The sequence below is a fragment of the Myxine glutinosa genome, chromosome 1 (assembly GCF_964187855.1).
Source record: "Myxine glutinosa chromosome 1, kmMyxGlut1.1, whole genome shotgun sequence".
In the NCBI taxonomy this organism is placed as follows: Eukaryota; Metazoa; Chordata; class Myxini; order Myxiniformes; family Myxinidae; genus Myxine; species Myxine glutinosa.
In genome coordinates this window covers 393,581,466-393,601,626 of record NC_136261.1, presented here as the reverse complement: position 1 = coordinate 393,601,626, position 20,161 = coordinate 393,581,466, and the positions used below count along the sequence as shown (strand labels likewise).

At 47.9% G+C, this 20,161-nt stretch overlaps 2 protein-coding genes across 4 annotated transcripts in view; both read right to left on the bottom strand.

The window, feature by feature from the left end:
* LOC137416663 (uncharacterized) overlaps positions 1-20,161 on the bottom strand; it is a 209,070-nt gene that overhangs the window by 72,520 nt on the left and 116,389 nt on the right. Inside the window, exon 1 of one of the 3 annotated variants that reach the window (XM_068102302.2) lies at positions 5,202-5,311. The exons of 1 other annotated variant lie outside the window; for it this stretch is intronic. The gene's annotated coding sequence lies outside the window, so the exon portion shown is untranslated. Of the gene's footprint in view, positions 1-5,201; positions 5,312-20,161 lie in introns of those variants that run through there. One more of the 3 variants, XM_078770321.1, reaches the window with a different exon arrangement.
* Positions 14,950-20,161, bottom strand: part of LOC137411364 (uncharacterized) — a 37,254-nt gene continuing 32,042 nt past the window's right edge. Inside the window, exon 4 of the mRNA XM_078771117.1 lies at positions 14,950-15,114. Coding sequence (XP_078627243.1) covers positions 14,950-15,114 — 165 coding nt within the window. The remainder of the gene's footprint in view (positions 15,115-20,161) is intronic.

Below are 20,161 nucleotides of genomic sequence, written 5' to 3'. Positions count from 1 at the left end.
CAATGAACCGATCGAACATGTTGAATTGTCATGCATGGTCTGATCCTTTCAATGACCTGATCTAACATGTTATATTGCCATGCATGGTCTGATCCTTTCAATGACCAGTTCTAAAATGTCATAATGTCATGCATAATCTGATCCTTTGAATGCACCGATCTAACATGTTATCATGGCATGCACAATCTTATCCTCTAAATGACCTGATATAACATGTTAACACGTCATGCACAATTTGATCCTTTAAATGACCTGATCTTACATGTTATAATGTCATGCCTAATCTGATCCTTTCAATGACCTGACCTAACATGTTATATTGTCATGCATTATCGGATCCTTTCAATGACCTGATCTAACATGTTGTATTGTCATGCATAATCGGATCCTTTCAATGACTGGATCTAACATGTTATATTGTCATGCATTATCGGATCATTTTAATGACCTGATCTAACATGTTATAGTGTCATGCATAATCGGATCCTTTCAATGACCTGATCTAACATGTTTTATTGTCATGCATTATTGGATCCTTTCAATGACCTGATCTAACATGTTATATTGTCATGCATAATCGGATCCTTTCAATGACCTGATCTAACATGTTGTATTGTCATGCATAATCTGATCCTTTCAATGAACCAAATCTAACATGTTGAATTGTCATGCTTAATCTGATCCTTTCAATGACCTGATCTAACGTGTTATATTGTCATGCATGGTCTGATCCTGATCTCATCCTTTCAATGACCGGATCTAACATGTTATATTGTCATGCATAATTCGATCCTTTCAATGAACTGATCGAACATGTTATATTGTCATGCATAATCGGATCCTTTCAATGACCTGATCTAACATGTTATATTGTCATGCATAATCTGATCCTTTCAATGACCTGATCCAACATGTTATAATGTCATGCATAATCTGATCCTTTTGATGAACTGATCTAACATGTTATATTGTCATGCATTATCGGATCATTTCAATGACCTGATCTAACATGTTATAGTGTCATGCATAATCGGATCCTTTCAATGACCGGATCTAACATGTTATATTGTCATGCATAATTCGATCCTTTCAATGACCTGATCGAACATGTTATATTGTCACGCATAATTCGATCCTTTCAATGAACAGATCTGACATGTTGAAATGTCATGCATGGTCTGATCCTTTCAATGACCTGATCAAAGATGTTTTGTCATGCTTAATCGGATCCTTTCAATGACCTGATCTAACATGTTGTATTGCCATGCATGGTCTGATCCTTTCAATGACCTGATCTAACATGTTATATTGTCATGCATAATCGGATCCTTTCAATGACCTGATCTAACATGTTATATTGTCATGCATAATCTGATCCTTTCAATGAACCAAATCTAACATGTTGAATTGTCATGCTTAATCTGATCCTTTCAATGACCTGATCTAACGTGTTATATTGTCATACATGGTCTGATCCTGATCTCATCCTTTCAATGACCGGATCTAACATGTTATATTGTCATGCATAATTCGATCCTTTCAATGACCTGATCGAACATATTATATTGTCACGCATAATTCGATCCTTTCAATGACCCGATCTAACATGTTATAATGGCATGCATAATCTGATCCTTTCAATGACCTGATCAAAGATGTTTTGTCATGCTTAATCGGATCCTTTCAATGACCTGATCTAACATGTTGTATTGCCATGCATGGTCTGATCCTTTCAATGACCTGATCGAACATGTCATATTGTCATGCGTAATCTGATCCTTTCAATGACCCGATCTAACATGTTATAATGGCATGCATAATCTGATCCTTTCAATGACCTGATCCAACATGTTATAATGTCATGCATAATCTGATCCTTTCAATGAACTGATCTAACATGTTGAGTTGTCATGCATAATCTCATCCTTTCAATGACCTGATCTAATATGTCATGTTGTCATGCATAATCTGATCCTTTCAAAGAACCAAATCTAACATGTTGAATTGTCATGCACAATCTGATCCTTTCAATGACCTGATCTAACATGTTATATTGTCATGCATGGTCTGATCCTGATCTCATCCTTTCAATGACCTGATCTAACATGTTGAATTGTCATGCATAATCTCATCCTTTCAATGACCGGATCTAACATGTTATATTGTCATGCATAATTCGATCCTTTCAATGAACTGATCGAACATGTTGAATTGTCATGCATAATCTGATCCTTTAAAAGACCTGATCGAACATGTTATAATGTCATACATGGTCTGATCCTTTCAATGACCTGATCCAACATGTTATATTATAACATTGTTATAATGTCATGCATAATCTGATCCTTTCAATTACCTGATCTAACATGTCATATTGTCATGCATAATCTGATCCTTTCAATGAACCAAATCTAACATGTTGAATTGTCCGGCATAATCTGATCCTTTCAATGACCTGATCTAACATGTTATATTGTCACGCATACTTCGATCCTTTCAATGACCTGATCTAACATGTTATATTACCATGCATGGTCTGATCCTTTCAATGACCTGATCGAACATGTCATATTGTCATGTGCAATGTGATCCTTTCAATGACCTGATCTAATGTCATATTCTCATGCATAATCTCATCCTTTCAATGACATAATCTAACATGTTATAATGCCATGCATGGTCTGATCCTTTCAATGAAAAGATCTAACATGTTATATTGTCCTGCATGGTCTGATCCTGATCTCATCCTTTCAATGACCTGATCTAACATGTTGAATTGTCATGCATAATCTCATCCTTTCAATGACCAGATCTAACATGTTATATTGTCATGCATAATTCGATCCTTTCAATGAACTGATCTAACATGTTGAATTGTCATGCACAATCTAATCCTTTCAATGGCCTGATCTAACATGTTATAATGTCATACATGGTCTGATCCTTTCAATGACCTGATCTAACATGTCATAATGTCATGCATAATCTGATCCTTTCAATGAACTGATCAGACATGTTGAATTGTCATGCATAATCCGATCCTTTCAATGAACTGATCTAACATGTCATAATGTCATGCATAATCTGATCCTTTCAATGACCTGATGATCTAGCATGTTATATTGTCATGCATATTCTGATCCTTTCAATGACCTGATCTATTATGTCATATTGTCATGCATAATCTCATCCTTTCAATGACATAATCAAACATGTTATAATGCCATGCATGGTCTGATCCTTTCAATGACCTGATCTAACATGTTATATTGTCATGCATAATTCAATCCTTTCAATGAACTGAACTAACATGTTGAATTGTCATGCATAATCTGATCCTTTCAATGACCTGACCTAACATGTTATAATGTCATGCATGGTCTGATCCTTTCAATGACCTGATCTAACGTGTCATAATGTCATGCACAATCTGATCCTTTCAATGAACCGATCGAACATGTTGAATTGTCATGCATGGTCTGATCCTTTCAATGACCTGATCGAACATGTTATATTGCCATGCATGGTCTGATCCTTTCAATGACCAGTTCTAAAATGTCATGTCATGCATTATCTGATCCTTCGAATGCACCGATCTAACATGTTATCATGGCATGCACACACAATCTTATCCTCTAAATGACCTGATATAACATGTTAACACGTCATGCACAATTTGATCCTTTAAATGACCTGATCTTACATGTTGTAATGACATGTATAGTCTGATCGTTTCAATGACCTGTTCGAACATATTGAATTTTCATGCATGATCGGATCCTTTCCATGACCTGATCTAAGATGTTATAATGTCATGCATAATCTGATCCTTTCAATGACCTGATATAACATGTTATATTGTAATGCATAATTTGATCCTTTCAATGACTTCATCTAACATGCCATATTGTCATGCATAATCTGATCCTTTCAATGACCTGATCGAACATTTTATATTGTCACGCATAATCTGAACCTTTCAATGACCTGATCTAACATGTTATAATGGCATGCATGGTCTGATCGTTTCAATGACCTGATCAAACATGTTGTATTGTCATGCACAATCTGATCCTTTCAATGACCTGATCTAACATGTTATATTGTCATGCATTATCGGATCCTTTCAATGACCTGATCTAACATGTTATATTGTCATGCATAATCGGATCCTTTCAATGACGTGATCAAACATGTTGTAATGTCATGCACAATCTGATCCTTTCAATGACCGGATCTAACATGTTATATTGTCATGCATTATCTGATCATTTCAATGACCTGATCTGACATGTTATAGTGTCATGCATAATCGGATCCTTTCAATGACCTGATCTAACATGTTGTATTGTCATGCATTATTGGATCCTTTCAATGACCTGATCTAACATGTTATATTGTCATGCATAATCGGATCCTTTCAATGACCTGATCTAACATGTTATATTGTCATGCATTATCGGATCCTTTCAATGACCTGATCTAACATGTTATATTGTCATGCATTATCGGATCCTTTCAATGACCTGATCTAACATGTTATGTTGTCATGCATAATCGGCTCCTTTTAATGACCTGATCTAACATGTTATATTGTCATGCATAATCGGATCCTTTCAATGACCTGATCTAACATGTTATATTGTCATGCATAATCGGATCCTTTCAATGACCTGATCAAATATGTTGTATTGTCATGCACAATCTGATCCTTTCAATGACCTGATCTAACATGTTATATTGTCATGCATAATCGGATCCTTTCAATGACTGGATCTAACATGTTATATTGTCATGCATAATCGGATCCTTTCAATGACCTGATCAAACATGTTGTATTGTCATGCACAATCTGAGCCTTTCAATGACCGGATCTAACATGTTATATTGTCATGCATTATCGGATCCTTTCAATGACCGGATCTAACATGTTATATTGTCATGCATTATCGGATCCTTTCAATGACCTGATCTAACACGTTATAGTGTCATGCATAATCGGATCCTTTCATTGACCTGATCTGACATAAGTAAGCGTAATAATAATTGGCAATCATAATTTTCGGACTACTGTATAAGGTATAACATGGCTCTCATCACTACCGCTCCCGTGCCGTAGCTCGCCACTACTCACTTCAAATGATCGTTTCACAGAATATCTTTCTCAGTATTGATAATAAAATGAGAAACTCTGAACAAACCTTTTCCTCAGAAGATCCGACCCGATCACTGTTTGAGCCGCATGTGGAAAAGAACACGGAGCCGATGTCAGTTCAAGCAAACCACGGTCCACGTCCAGGCCGGAAGTGACGCCAGACCCAGAGGTACATCCCTGCAGCATTGCCATGCACGCTATTGTCACCCACTGGGCGGTGTATGTGTTGCTGTGCAACAAGTTGACACCTGTAACAACATCCCGTGACGTGTCCATGCATCAAGTATACTTGCATGGTACATTTGCATAATACATTGTATATTTGCATAATACATTGTACATTGACATTATACATTACATTTGCATAATACCTTGTATATTTACATAATACATTGTAGGCTATAATTTCATTTTAACAGGTTTCATCGAATCCAATAATCCAGTGAATCTCCGTGTTCCCTGTGAAATTATTATCAATGTAAAATCAAATCCGACACTTTGTGATGTTCCACTTAATTTTAAGTAGAAATTATGAGATAATTCATTGATATATTTCTCCCTTTTACATCCTCATCCCTCATCTCTCCCTCATCTCTCTGCCAATAACCTGTATGAAACATTCCAATCCGGATTCCGGTCCAACCACAGTACTGAAACTGCTCTCCTCAAAATCACCAACGACCTTCTCCTCTCCTCTGACGCTGGCAACCTCAACATTCTCGTCCTCCTCGACCTCAGCGCTGCCTTTGACACCATCGATCACACCATCCTCCTCACCCGACTTGAATCCACCTTTAACGTTACCGGCACTGCCCTCTCTTGGATTAAATCATACCTCTATGACAGATGCCAGTTCATCTCCATCAATAACTGCAAATCCCCCACTGCTCCCCTCCCCCAAGGTGTCCCCCAAGGTTCAGTTCTTGGCCCCCTCCTCTTCATCCTTTACCTGTCCCCGCTCGGTCACTTAATCCGCCGTCATGGTCTCCAATTCCACTGCTTCGCCGATGACATCCAACTTTTCATCTCCACCAAGTTCGTCTCCACCGACACCCACTCTATCCTGACAAACTGCATCACTGAAATAAAATCCTGGCTTCAAATCAACTTCCTCAAGCTTAACTGTGATAAATCTGAAATAATCATCATTGGCCCAAAAACGCTCACAAAATCCACCCATAACTTTGCCCTCAACATCGACGGTATCCCAGTATCCACCTCCCCTCACATCCGGAATCTTGGCGTCATCTTTGACCAAACCCTCTCCTTCGACAAATACACTAAACAGATCACAAAGTCAGCCTTCTTTCACCTGAAAAACATTGCCCGTCTCCGCTCATCCCTCTCCTCCACGGCTGCAGAAACCCTCATCCACGCCTTCATCACCTCCCGTCTGGACTACTGCAATAGCCTCCTCTATGGTTCACCCTAAAAAATCACCAATAAACTCCAATACATTCAGAACTCCGCTGCCCGTCTACTCACCCATTCCCGGACCCGTGACCACATCACCCCCGTCCTTTACAAGCTTCACTGGCTCCCCATCCCCCAGAGAATCCAGTACAAAATCCTCCTCTTGACATACAAAGCCCTCCATAACCTGGCCCCATCCTACCTGACTGACCTCCTCTCCAGACACACTCCCACCCGCAACCTCCGCTCTGCTGGTACAAACCTCCTGACCCCCTCCATCCGGACCAAATTCAGATCCTGGGGGGACAGGGCCTTCTCCATCGCTGCGCCCACCCTCTGGAACTCACTACGTCACACCATCAGAGACTCCTCCTCACTCACCACATTCAAAACATCACTAAAGACCCACCTGTTCAACACTGCATTCAACATTCAACCCACAGCATTTAACCCCTGACTATCTCTTCTCCTTCTCCCTCCTTTTGCTTTAAATATTTCCCTATTGATTCTTGTCTTTTTTGAAATTGTTGTTTTCATGTATTGTTATGCATTATGTTTGCCACTCTGTCAAAGCGCCTTTGGGCTTCTGGAAAAGCGCTACACAAAATAAATGAATTATTATTATTATTATTACATTGTCATGCAAGTTCAATAAAGAAATTATTATATTGAAGGAGCTGCGCTCCAACGCGAGTCGAAAGAATTGACGCGACCAAAGACGGAATTCGTCCGAGTTGCTTTATTGAAACAAAACAGCTCAGGTATTCTGACAAAAGCCCGTTTATCGGGCAGCAATATATATACACATTTATGTCGGGAAGTTTGCCCGGCAAAAGCTATACCGGGCATGCCCGGGTGTCAAGGGCGAGCCTTGGAAAGGCGAGTCTGGACCTGCCCGGGCGTGTTTGGCTGCGGCCTGGCAAGTCGAGGCTGGGCGTGCCCGGGCGCTCTGGACGAGCACTGGAAAGGCGAGAGCGGGCATGCCCGGACGCTCTGGGCGAGCCCTGGAAAGGCGATAGCGGGCATGCCCGGACACTCTGGGCGAGCCCTGGAAAGGCGATAGCGGGCATGCCCGGACGCTCTGGGCGAGCCCTGGAAAGGCGTTAGCAGGCATGCCCGGATGCTCTGGGCGAGCCCTGGAAAGGCGAGACCGGGCATGCCCCGGAAAGACGAGACCGGGCGTGCCCAGGAGGTTCGGGCGTGCCCGGGAACAGTGAGTCCGGGCATGCCCGGGAGAGGCGCGTCTAGCCGTGTTCTGGCCGGTGCAAGGCGATTGTGTTCATCCAGCGGTAACCGCTACACACACCCCTCCAGAATCGACCTGCACCGGCAGGGTCAATTTAAGGGGGGTCCGGATGACCCGGCCGAAGTGACCCCTGGAGGGTCGTGGGGAGGGGTCCGACGTGGTGGTGGGTGGTCGAGCGGGGGGAACTGTGGATGGGGGGCGGCCTCGCCACGGAGGAAGGGCCAACCGTGGTGGTCGGTCGACGTCCATGTGCGCCGGTTTGAGGCGGTCCACAGAGATCCGGTCCGACCGGCCGCCAACGTCGATGACAAAGGACTTGTCGCCCCGTCGCAGGACCCGGAAGGGCCCGTCGTACGGCGGCCGGAGTGGCCCCCGGTGCGCGTCATGACGCACAAAGACGTACTCCGTTGTGCGAAGCGCCGGGGGGGGGACGTAGGACTGGGGGCCACTGTGGCGGGACATTGGCACGGGGGCAAATCGGCGGGCGGCCTCCTGGAGGTCCGAGCGCTGGTGTGCGGCGGACCAGGGACTGGTAGCGTCGGGCACGAACTCGCCCGGGACGGGGAGCGGCTGGCCATAGACGAGCTCGGCGGCGGACACCCGGAGGTCCTCCTTGGGGGCCGTGCAGAGGCCCAAAAGGACCCACGGCAGCCGGTCGGTCCAACCGTCGTCCTGAAGGCCGGCAATGAGTGCGGCCTTCATGGAGCGGTGAAACCGCTTGCACAACCCGTTGGCTTGGGGGTGGTAGGCCGTGGTGCGGTGCAGCGTGACCCCCAATGAGCGGGCGACTGCACCCCAAAGTTCGGACGTGAACTGTGGGCCGTGGTCGGACGAGATGTCCGCTGGTGCGCCGAAGCGCGCGACCCAGGTGGCGATGAACGCCTGCGCCACGTCGGCGGTGGTGGTGGAGGTGAGGGGCACGGCCTCCGGCCACCTGGTGGTCCTGTCCACCATGGTGAGCAGGTGGGTGAACCCCCGCGATGGGGGCAGGGGACCCACCAGGTCCACGTAGACGTGGTCGAAATGCCGTGCAGGCACGGTGAAAGGTGCCAGCGGGGCCTCGGTGTGGCGGTGGACCTTGGCCCACTGGCAGGCCGTGCAGGCGTTGGCCCAGTCGCGGACGTTCCGTCGAAGGCCGTGCCAGACGAAACGCGCCGACACCAGCTTCTGAGAAGCTTTCCGGCCCGGGTGAGAAAGGCCGTGGATGGAGGCAAAGATGCGGCGCCGCCAGGAAACGGGCACGATGGGGCGAGGCTGGCCCTGGGAGACGTCGCAGAGCAGGACGGTGCCCGCGAAGGGGATGTCGGCCAGGCGGAGGCCCGTGTCCACCGCCTGGAGGGCCTGCATCGAGGTGTCGGTGGTCTGATCGGCCGCCATGAGCGCGAAGTCCACGCCGAGGTGGACCGGGTTTGCGCTGGCCCGAGAAAGACAGTCGGCCACAGCGTTGTCTTTGCCGGCGACGTGCCGGATGTCCGTGGTGAATTCCGACATGGCGGAGAGGTGGCGCTGCTGGCAGGCCGACCACGGCTCCGTGACTTTGGCCATTGCGTAGACCAACGGCTTGTGGTCGATGAAAGCCGTGAACGGGCGGCCCTCCAGAAGGTGTCGGAAATGGCGAATGGCCAGGAATAGACCTAGCAGCTCGCGGTCGAACGTGCTGTATTTTAACTCGTTCGGCCGGAGCTGCCGGCTGAAAAAAGCGAGTGGCTGCCAAACCCCGTCCACCCATTGTTCATGGACGGCGCCACCGCGTAGTTGGAGGCGTCCGTAGTGAGGGCGATGGGCGCGTTGAGCACCGGGTGAGCCAGCAGCGTTGCGTCGGTGAGGGCCCGTTTTGCGCTTGCGAAGGGCGCATCCATGGCCGCGGACCAAACAATGTCATGCTTGGCCGGCTTGCCCCGGAGGGCCTCGTAAAGGGGCCGCATGAGCTGAGCAGCGCGGGGCACGAATCGGTGATAAAAATTCACCATGCCGAGGAACTCTTGTAGGGCCTTGATGGAACGGGGACGCGGGAACGTGGTGATGGCCTCGACCTTGGTCGGCAGCGGCACGGCCCCGGTCTTGGTGATGCGGTGGCCCAAAAAGTCAACGGTCGTCGTGCCAAAGTGGCATTTGGCCAGGTTGACAATTAAGCCGTGCTCGCTGAGGCGACCGAACAGTGTTCGGAGGTGGAGGAGGTGCTCGGCGCGGGACGTGCTGGCGACGAGGATGTCGTCCAGATAGACGAAAAGAAATGGCAGGTCACGCAGCACGCCGTCCATTTCACGCTGGAATGCCTGGGCCGCGTTCTTGACGCCAAACGGCATCCTCAAAAATTCGAACAGGCTGAATGGCGTGATGACGGCCATCTTCGGGACGTCGGCCGCCCGGACAGGTACCTGGTGGTATCCCCGTATCAGGTCAATTTTGGAAAATATGACCCGTCCCGCCAAATGGGCGGAAAAGTCCTGGATGTGCGGGATCGGGTACCTGTCGGGGGTGGTAGCGTCGTTGAGGCGGCGGTAGTCGCCACACGGGCGCCATCCGCCCCCCGGCTTTGGCATGATGTGCAGTGGTGAGGCCCACGCGCTATTGGAGCGCCGCACGATGCCGAGGTGCTCCAACGTGTCGAACTCGGCTTTGCCACGGCGAGCTTGGCCGGGTCGAGGCGGCGGGCCCTGGCGTAGACCGGCGGGCCCGTAGTGGGTATGTGGTGCTCGAACCCATGCCGCACTGCGACGGCCGAAAACGTCGGCCGTGTGAGGGCCGGGAATTCCGCGAGCAGGCGAGCGAACTCGTTCGCCGTCGGGAGGGCGCACACCAGTTTGGTCGGCGCGGAGCTGCTCATCGTGCACGCCAGGGAGCTGAAGGTCTCGGCGTTGACAAGGCGACGGCGTTTGACGTCGACCAGCAGCCCGTGTGCGCAGAGGAAGTCGGCGCCCAGCAAAGCCATGGGGACGCAGGAGGTCACAAAGGTCCGCTGAAAGCGCTGGCTGCCAAAGCAGAGGGTGACGTTGCATGGGCCAAAAGTGCGTATGGCCGAGCCATTAGCAGCGACCAAAGAGGGGCCACAAACGGCGTCCCGCCTGTCCTGCTCGGAGGCGGGTATGACGCTCAGTTGGGCGCCGGTGTCACAAAGGAAACGCCGCCCGGACGCTTTGTCCCGAATAAAAAGCAAGTTGCCCGAGTGGCCGGCGCTCATGGCTGGGAATGAACGCCGGCCCGGCCGTTTCCCGACTTGCCGAAAGTGCACGGGGGTCGGCACGTCCGAGCCTTGTGTCCGAACCTGGCGTGGTAATAACACCATGCCTGGTCAGGTGGAGGCCCCGGCCGTCATGTCGGAAGCGGTCGGTGCGGCGTGGCGGCCGCCAGTTTCACCGGCAGTTTGGCCTCCAACCGCGCAGGACGCTCGGGCGTCATGGGCGTCGCCTCGGACGGCGGCAGGCTCCAGGTAGCCGCGCCGATGTGTTGGCCCGCCGAGGAGATCCTATCGGCTTCCCTGGCGAGGGCGCGGGGATCGGTGATCGACGTGCCAGCCAGGGCGAGGTGTACCGGGCAAGGCAGCTGGTGAAGGAACAACTCGCGGAACAGAAAATCCGGAGAGTGCTCACCGAACAACGAGAGCATATAGGCCATGCGCTCGGACGGGCGCGTGTCGCCGTGCTCGGGCAGGTCGAGCAGGCGCCGTGCGCGTACCGCCGGTGAGAGGGCGAAAGCGTCGAGGAGGAGCGTCTTCAGCGCGTCATACTTGTCGGCAGCCGGCGGGTGCTCGAGGAGGCTCAGGACGCGGGCCGCGGTGGCGGAACCGAGCGCTGCCACGACGTGGTGGAAGCGGGTGTCGTCCGCGGTGATGCCTCGCAGGGCGAACTGGGAGTCCGCCTGGGTGAACCAAACAGCCGCGTGAGCCTCCCAGAAGGTAGGCAGTTTAAGAGTCACTGCCGTGTCCATGTCGGTAGGTCACCAGTGAAGGAGCTGCGCTCCAACGCGAGTCGAAAGAATTGACGCGACCAAAGACGGAATTCGTCCGAGTTGCTTTATTGAAACAAAACAGCTCAGGTATTCTGACCAAAGCCCGTTTATCGGGCAGCAATATATATACACATTTATGTCGGGAAGTTTGCCTGGCAAAAGCTATACCGGGCATGCCCGGGTGTCAAGGGCGAGCCTTGGAAAGGCGAGTCTGGACCTGCCCGGGCGTGTTTGGCTGCGGCCTGGCAAGTCGAGGCTGGGCGTGCCCGGGCGCTCTGGACGAGCACTGGAAAGGCAAGAGCGGGCATGCCCGGACGCTCTGGGCGAGCCCTGGAAAGGCGATAGCGGGCATGCCCGGACGCTCTGGGCGAGCCCTGGAAAGGCGATAGCGGGCATGCCCGGACGCTCTGGGCGAGCCCTGGAAAGGCGATAGCGGGCATGCCCGGGAGAGGCGCGTCTGGCCGTGTTCTGGCCGGTGCAAGGCGATTGTGTGCATCCAGCGGTAACCGCTACAATATTGTCATTATATTTTATTTTTTAAAAATAATTTATTGATATGAAATAAATGTGTGTCACTCCCCACCATCCACACATGTACTTACATTCGTGTTGTTTTAAAATGGATTCCGAAAAGACTTTACCAGGTAACAAGCTCGTTTTTAGCTCACCCGGACTTTTCTCTGGTAAACTTATCGATCGATCAGTGTCCGTAGGTAAGTAAATGAGGAAGTGATTGAGTGAGTGTGAGTGCGTGAGTGTGATTCAGACAGTGAGTGCATTGTGTGAGTGAGTCAGTTAGTGATTGAGTGAGTCAGTGAGACAGCCAGAGAGTCATTGAGTGTGTCAGTGAGTGTGTATGTGAGTCAGTGAGCGTGTATGCGAGTGAGTGAGTCAGTAAGTCAGTGAGTGAGTGTGTATGTGAATGTGTGAGTCAGTGAGTGTGAGCGAGTCAGTGAGTGTGAGTCAGTGAGTGTGAGTGAGTCAGTGAGTTCATTGTGTGAGTGCGTCAGTCAGTCATTTTGTTGAGTGAGTTAGTCAGTGATTGAGTGAGTCAGTGAGACAGCCAGAGAGTCATTGATTGAGTGAGTTTGAGTCAGTGAGTGTGTATGCGAGTGAGTGAGTCAGTAAGCCAGTGAGTGAGTGTGTATGTGAATGTGTGAGTCAGTTAGTTGAGTGAGTCTGTCAGTGAGTTGGTGTAAGTGAGACAGTCAGAGAGTGAGTCAGTGAGTGATTCAATGAGTGAGTATGTATGTGAGTAAGTCTGAGTCAGTCAGTGAGGAAGTGAGTCAGTGAGTGAGTCAGTCATTGAGTGAGTCAGTCATTGAGTGAGTCAGTCAGTGAGTGAGTCAGTTAGTCAATGAGTGAGTGTGTCAGTGCGTCGATGAGTGAGTGAGTGTGTCACTTAGTCAGTTAGTGAGTGAGTCAGTAAGTGAATGAGTGTCAGTGAGTGAGTGTGTATGAGAGTGTCAGTCAGGCAGAGGCGGATTAATATTTTTTGGGGCCCTGGGCAAAAACCCTTGGCACAAACCCTGGGCACAAAACACCGACCTTTACCAAACCTCACCAAATCATCGAGGTGGCCATAAGGAAAAGCAAACCTATTGATTTTGAGGTCAAAAGGTCAGTGTAGGCCAATATAGTCAACTATTTTGGCAGATTTCTAAAAATCCTCAATTTTCATCCGATTCATTTTAAATTTAAAGAGGATTTGCATATCAGGACCATGAATTCAGCCACCAATTATTTTTGACGTCAACATCGGCCAAAAGGTCAACATCCGCCAAAAGTCAACCACTTTTTTCAAATTCCTAAAATCCTGAATTTTCAATTATCGTTCTATGCACGACAGATTTCTTGTTTGTCTGTCATTTGCCCACAAGTTACAATTCTAACCAGATAGTCACAAAACTTTACCAAGTTGTGGAGGTAGTCACAACTGAGAAGCCGATTCATCTTTAGGTCAAAGGTCATCTCGAGGTCAAATTTGTAAAATAGTCATTTTTCATCCGATTGCTGTGAAAGTTGAACAGCATTTGCACATTGAATCGCCGAATTGTGGAAGCAACTATTTTTGAGGTTAAAAGGTCAAATGTGAACTCCAAATCAAACTTCTAAAATCATCAATTTATGTCTAAAAAATCGTCAATTTTTATCCGATTAACCTGAGCATTAAAGAGCAATTGCAAAGTGCCTCACTGAATTGGGAAATCAAATATTTTAACGTCAAAAGGTTAAAGGTCAAACTTTCAAAATCATCAATTTTCACCTGAAAATCAATGAGCTATGCTTAAGATTGTCAACTTTAATTCAAAGAAATGGACAATTTGATGTCTCAATGGCAACTTTTTTTGGGGAGGCGGGGCAGGGAGTGTGGGGGTTTGGGGGTGGATTTTTCAAGTATCGTTCTCTGCACGACGTCTTTCTTGTTTGTTTTTTTTGTCTTTGTAAGCACAGACAAAGCTCATGGAAGAACAATCAATCAATCAATCAAAATGGTTATTGAAAGCATGTCTCGCAGTGAATGGCTGAATTACACATGCATACTGTTACGTTTGTGGGGGACAGACAATGATTACCTTGGAACCATGTAGAATGTATAGATTAGTGTGCTCCGATTGTCGTGAAGAAGAAGAACCACCCATGTAATAAATAGGGAGTTTGTATTAGACCAGACTGTCGGGTTAAGTTTGTATCTTCGTCCCTGTCAGAGGAGTGGGGTATGTTAATTAGCTCAGGGATTATGGGTAAATTAATTCCCTGTTTGTAAATACCTCTGTAATCTGTACCTTTGTTCCTTATGATACCGCACTAGACATATAGCAAAGCCACGCAAACAACACCCGAATTATTATACTAATTAATTAAAACTAACCGGAAACTCAGATCGAGCACTGCCGCTGATTACGGCGACTTGAGAATTGCACAGGACGGGCAGGCCAAGAGCCGCGCCCAGAGGAGCAGTGATTGTTCCGGGGTTTGATTGACAGGACAAGTAAGAAGGGACTCTGATTGTGGAGGCAGGCACGGATGATGTCAGGGCGGAATGTACAAAATAATAGGAGCGGCGGACATTTTTGACTTCTTGGTTTGGTTCTGCCAGTGAGGGGTTGTGTACCGGCATCTTCTCCTCGTTCCCCTCTTGCATCTGGCATCTGGGATTGAGAGCAAACGTTCCCTCTTGCGCTTCTCATTCCAAAAGCAATAGTGGACGGTTGTGTGGAGGAAGAGTCACGGCCCGAGAACTGTGGTTTTCTGTGCAAAGGACGGGTGGACGAGCACGGCGTGGAAGAGTGGACTGCACGCCTGCCATTCGCTTCATGCGTAAGGCCTGTTCCACGCCATTGAGCTCGGCCTAGTGAACGAGGGCGAGTGAGGCCTTTTTCCGAACAACACCAGAGCCGCGTCCGGATTGCACACTCGGGGAGGGCCTGGACAATTCCCTGACGAGACACCCCAGCCAAGTTGAGCTAAGTGCCCACTAAATAACCAAACACATTTATTTTCCAGTTATTTTTCTCATCATTTGTTTTTCGAGTCTGTGAGTGGGGACATCCCATTTAGGAATTTAGTTTTATCATGTTGTTTCCTTGTTACCGACATTTTATCAAATAAACCTGTTTATTTTTGTACATTTTAATTCCGTTTTATGTGAGTTTATTTACTACAGGTTCGAGGACTGCCTGTGGAATTCACGATGGTAAGCTCTCCGGTTTCTCTTCTCCCCCATTTGCTCCCTACTCATATTAACTCCGCCATTGAACTGAACGCCTCAGTGTTAAAGCTTGTTTGGTCTTCAATGCTACCCTACGGTGTTCACCAAGGGTAGTCACACGACAATACATATTCATAATTTGCAATCAAAGATTGCTTAGAATATAAAAATATGTAAATTTCAAATAGTGAATTAACAATAAAATGTAAACTTAATTGCATGTTTCAAACAGAAGAAAAAAAAATCTGAGAATTGTGACAAAGTATTACAAACTATTAAGAATACCAATTAAAAATGGCAATGCGCTTGTTTGAAATATTTTTGTTCTGCATTTGTACTGTGAGTACCTTCGTGCTTTCTAGGGATTAAAAGGTATATCTCTCATACCAGGTAACCATTTTGTACGCAAATGATGGGTTTCAATAGCGAGTGCAAAATCTTTACACTGTGGCGGTTACCTTATGTGCAGGTAACCGCATGTGGCGGTTACCTTATGTGATTACCTTATTTGGGCATAATACACGTGCACGGGCCTGTTGGACTTGTGGTTGTGCGGACGTGATGCACGCGTGGTTGCCGGAGCCACGCCCTCCAAAGAGGGCTTTTGGCTTTATATAAGCATGCTGACTTCCGTTCGAGTTTAGTGTGCTGGATCTGCTGTTACAACAAGTGAATCCTCTTGGATTGCGCTGAGGTTCGGGCATGGAATTTCTAGGAGGAAGTATAATTTGTATGCAATGAAAGTACATGTAATATGGGATCGAGTAAGATCGAGTAAGCTTCACCAGTGCGCGTGCGCGAATTTACGTCACGTCGGCAGCGAGAAGGGGTTCCCCAACACGAACCAATCAGGAACTGCCACGTCACACTTATATGATCTCAGAATTCCTGTGACAGGAATTTGCGTTACACTGGCTGGAAGTCATTCGCTAGAGGCGCTTCCTCAGCGCTAATAAACCATCTTCGAACCCTACGAATGGCCTCGTTCTCTCGCCTTCTGCGACTCCTAAACTGGTGACCTCTGACTGCCCCCGAACGGATTCCGGGGCTGTGAACGAACACGGCAAGCGCGCCCGAGCCAGGGAAGCCACCTAAGCTGGTGACGCCGGCTTCTCCCGCACGGCTTCGGGCGCAGTTTTGAACGTGGTTTCGAAATGCCGGAGTTTCGGTAATGACGACGGCCATGACTATGAGGTTCGCGCACCGCGCTCGGCTCCTCCTCTACGACCGGAGGGGCGAACCTATTCCAAGACCCTCCGAAGGCACGGCTGCTTCGTCACCTTCGCGCACACTGACGTTGGCGGAACGGCTGTTTCGTCACCTTCGCGCGCGCTGATGTTAGAGGCACGGCCGCTTCGTCACCCTCGCGCAACTACAACTATAACCGCAACTACTTCTCCGACCCTGCATCCTCGGGAGGCCCGCGAGGAACCTCGGCAGCCTCCCCCGAGGCCTTGACCAGCCCCTCGGTTGGCTCACCCACTTTTCGCGTGCACCGCTCGAGCCTTCTCGGCACTGCACCCGCGACCTGCAACCTCGGGAGGCCCGCGAGGAACCTCGGCAGCCTCCCCCGAGGAATTGCCCAGCCCCTCGGTCGCCTCGGCCTACGCATAGGCCCGTGGAGTGCATTCTGGGGGGACGTATGTGGCGGTTACCTTATGTGCAGGTAACCGCATGTGGCGGTTACCTTATGTGATTACCTTATTTGGGCATAATACACGTGCACGGGCCTGTTGGACTTGTGGTTGTGCAGACGTGACGCACGCGCGGTTGCCGGAGCCACGCCCTCCGAAGAGGGCTTTTGGCTTTATATAAGCATGCTGACTTCCGTTCGAGTTTAGTGTGCTGGATCTTGCTGTTACAATAAACCATCTTCGAACCCTACGAATGGCCTCGTTCTCTCGCCTTCCGCGACTCCTAAAACACAACTTATATCGTCGTTCCTCCAGGGTTTGTAATTTACACGTTTCCAAAGCAAGATGGTAAGATGTGTAACGTTGTCCTCACATTATTGTTCAGGCTCTTTTTTGAATCCGTTCTAAATTGTTCACCTGCTCTTTAGTTAAGGCTACATTGAAAACAGGTACACAATACTCCATCACTGGTCCTATGAAGCCAATATAAATTGTCACAAGGTCACAGATGGGTAAGCTATACGATTTAAGACTACGTAAAATGTACAACTTTCTATTGCATTTTTTAAGCATTTCTCCTGTATGAGCATCCCATTTCAAGTTTTCCTGTATTGTCACATCAATAACGCGAATTATAACGTGTATTACCAATAACGTGTCACACCAACAACGTGTATTATCATCTTCATCGCGGGAGATACCAATGATTCTGAAAGCTTTGGTTTCTAGAGCGTGAAGCCAGATACTTAGGCAGTTATGACCGAAAAATAGGGCGTATCGTTCATTTTTTCAGGAAAGCACCAAGTTTGGCACAGATGTAGTATGGACCTATACAATTGTTTTCCTGAGGGGTGCCCAAAAATTCAGAACCCCTGGTGGCCGCCATATTGAATTTCAACATGACCGCCCTTTTTCCCATTTTCCTTGAATCTCTCATAGTATTTTAGGTAAAATTTCAATTCCAAGTGATACACATTGTTTTATTGTTCTCTGATAACAATGAAATGGTATTAATTAATCACAGTTACACACAGTTGCAGTTTTAACTTAAAATATTGTGGGCACTTGAAAGGTGGAGGCTCTCGCACAGACGCGTAGTACTACAAGCACTGTCCATCGCAGTCACACAGTGATGTGCAGGGCAGATCTGCCCTGGAGCATTTACAGTTGCCTTTACAGGCCGACTTACAATGGCAGCTTGTAAGCTCTGAACATGCCTCCTGTATCAGTGGTATTGTGGTCCAAATTGGTGTCCAAGAAGTCCCTGTTTTCATCCAGCCCCAATCAGCTGGTGATGGAAGTTCTGGGTAGCGCACAAGTGCCTGACTCCATACGTGTCCAGCCTGAAAACATGCACGTTTTAGGTGTTGTTCGAAGGCGTCTGCTGTTGGGGGAATGTGATCAATTGTTCTTGCCTTCTTCGTGAACAAGTGTCGGCGCATGTCATTCACTGTCTTTATCTCGGTAGTCCGGTCATAGAGGATGGCAACATATCTTTCTATGCTCGGTAGTTCCATAGTAATAGCGTCCACAGATGGCCTATAAGCGAGAGCATGAAAGGTCTGCGTGATGCTGGGGTATGCCTCCCAAGCCTTCCAGGCTGTCTTTTTCCCAATTTGGGCAAAAAATGACACTGTGTCGCAGCCAGTGAAGGCATGAAATAATGGCAAAGACTCGGACTTCCTGCGGCCAAGGCCGGTGGCAATTTTATGGATGGCAAGGTAGGGGTAGCTTTTACCAGTGCCAATCCAGAGTTCCGCCACACCGTGTGACTGGTAGGTAAAGTAGTGTGCTATTGCCAAGACCACAATATCAGAATCTACAGTTCGAATCAATACCCGTTTTCTCCCGTTTTTCACGGCGCCCCTCAGGATTTAATTTTAATTTCAAAATTTCTGAATTTTTGGGTGCCCCTCAGGAAAACAATTGTATAGGTCCATACTACATCTGTGCCAAATTTGGTGCTTTCCTGAAAAAATGAACGATGCTTCCTCTTAACTGCCGAACTAAGAGGGGAGAGCAGTACTCCATCAAGCTGCAGATGAAAGCTTTGCATGTGGTGAGGAGCTCAGTAGTGCCAAGGAAGGAATTCGCATGACGGAGGATGCCCACTCGGCGACTGGCTTTGGAGGCCAGCTTGGAAATGTGGTTTTCCCAGAAAAGATCATGGCAGATAGTGAGACCCAAAAGTCACAGAACCTATTCGAAACGATTGTTGAGAAAGTAGATGGGAGGGTTTTCCAGACAGTCTTTTCAGAGGGACATAGTGAGAGTGTGGGATTTATAAGGATTGAAGGACATGTTCCACTTGCTTGACCAGTTTGTGATTTTATCCGGTCTGCAGAGAGTGAAGAGGCTGCTGTGCTGCCAATCTGAGGGTTGAAATGTGGAGCAGCAGGGGGTGGAGTCATCAGCAAAGAGACAGCGAGATGTTTTTCCAGAGAGTCGGATAGATCATTGAGGAAGACCAGAAAAAGTACAGGGCCCAGAACACTGCCAAGAACTCCAGCCTGAACAGGAAGGGAGATGGGACAATTCCATTCAGGCCACACGTTGACTGCGACCTGAGAGGAATTCCACAAGCCATGCATGTGGATTTCTATGGATACCATAAAAGGAGAGTTTGGTGAACAGGGCGGGGTGTCAGACCGTATCGAAGGCACAGTATATGTCAAGTGAGACGGTTCTGATTTCCTGTCTGGCGTTGAGGACATCCATCCATTGTTGAGACCGCAGAAGCAGCATGTCCAGGAAAGAGACCTGGTCTGAATCGAAATTGATGATTTAAGATCAAGCCATTGGAGAAGGGGAAGGATTTAATTTCACAGGTGATGATGGATTCCATGACCTTGCTGATGATTGGGAGCAGGCTGATTGGTCTGTACTTGCGAGGATCTGTTTTTGGAATTTTTGTTTTTTTAGTTTTTGGAATAATTATTTCTGATTGGTCTAGCCAGTGGCCACATCGACTTGAATCTCTACCTTTGGGGAGGGGGGGGTGTAGGAAAGGAGGGGTTCGGTCCCCTCTTCTCTTTTTTGGAAGTCTGTGTTCA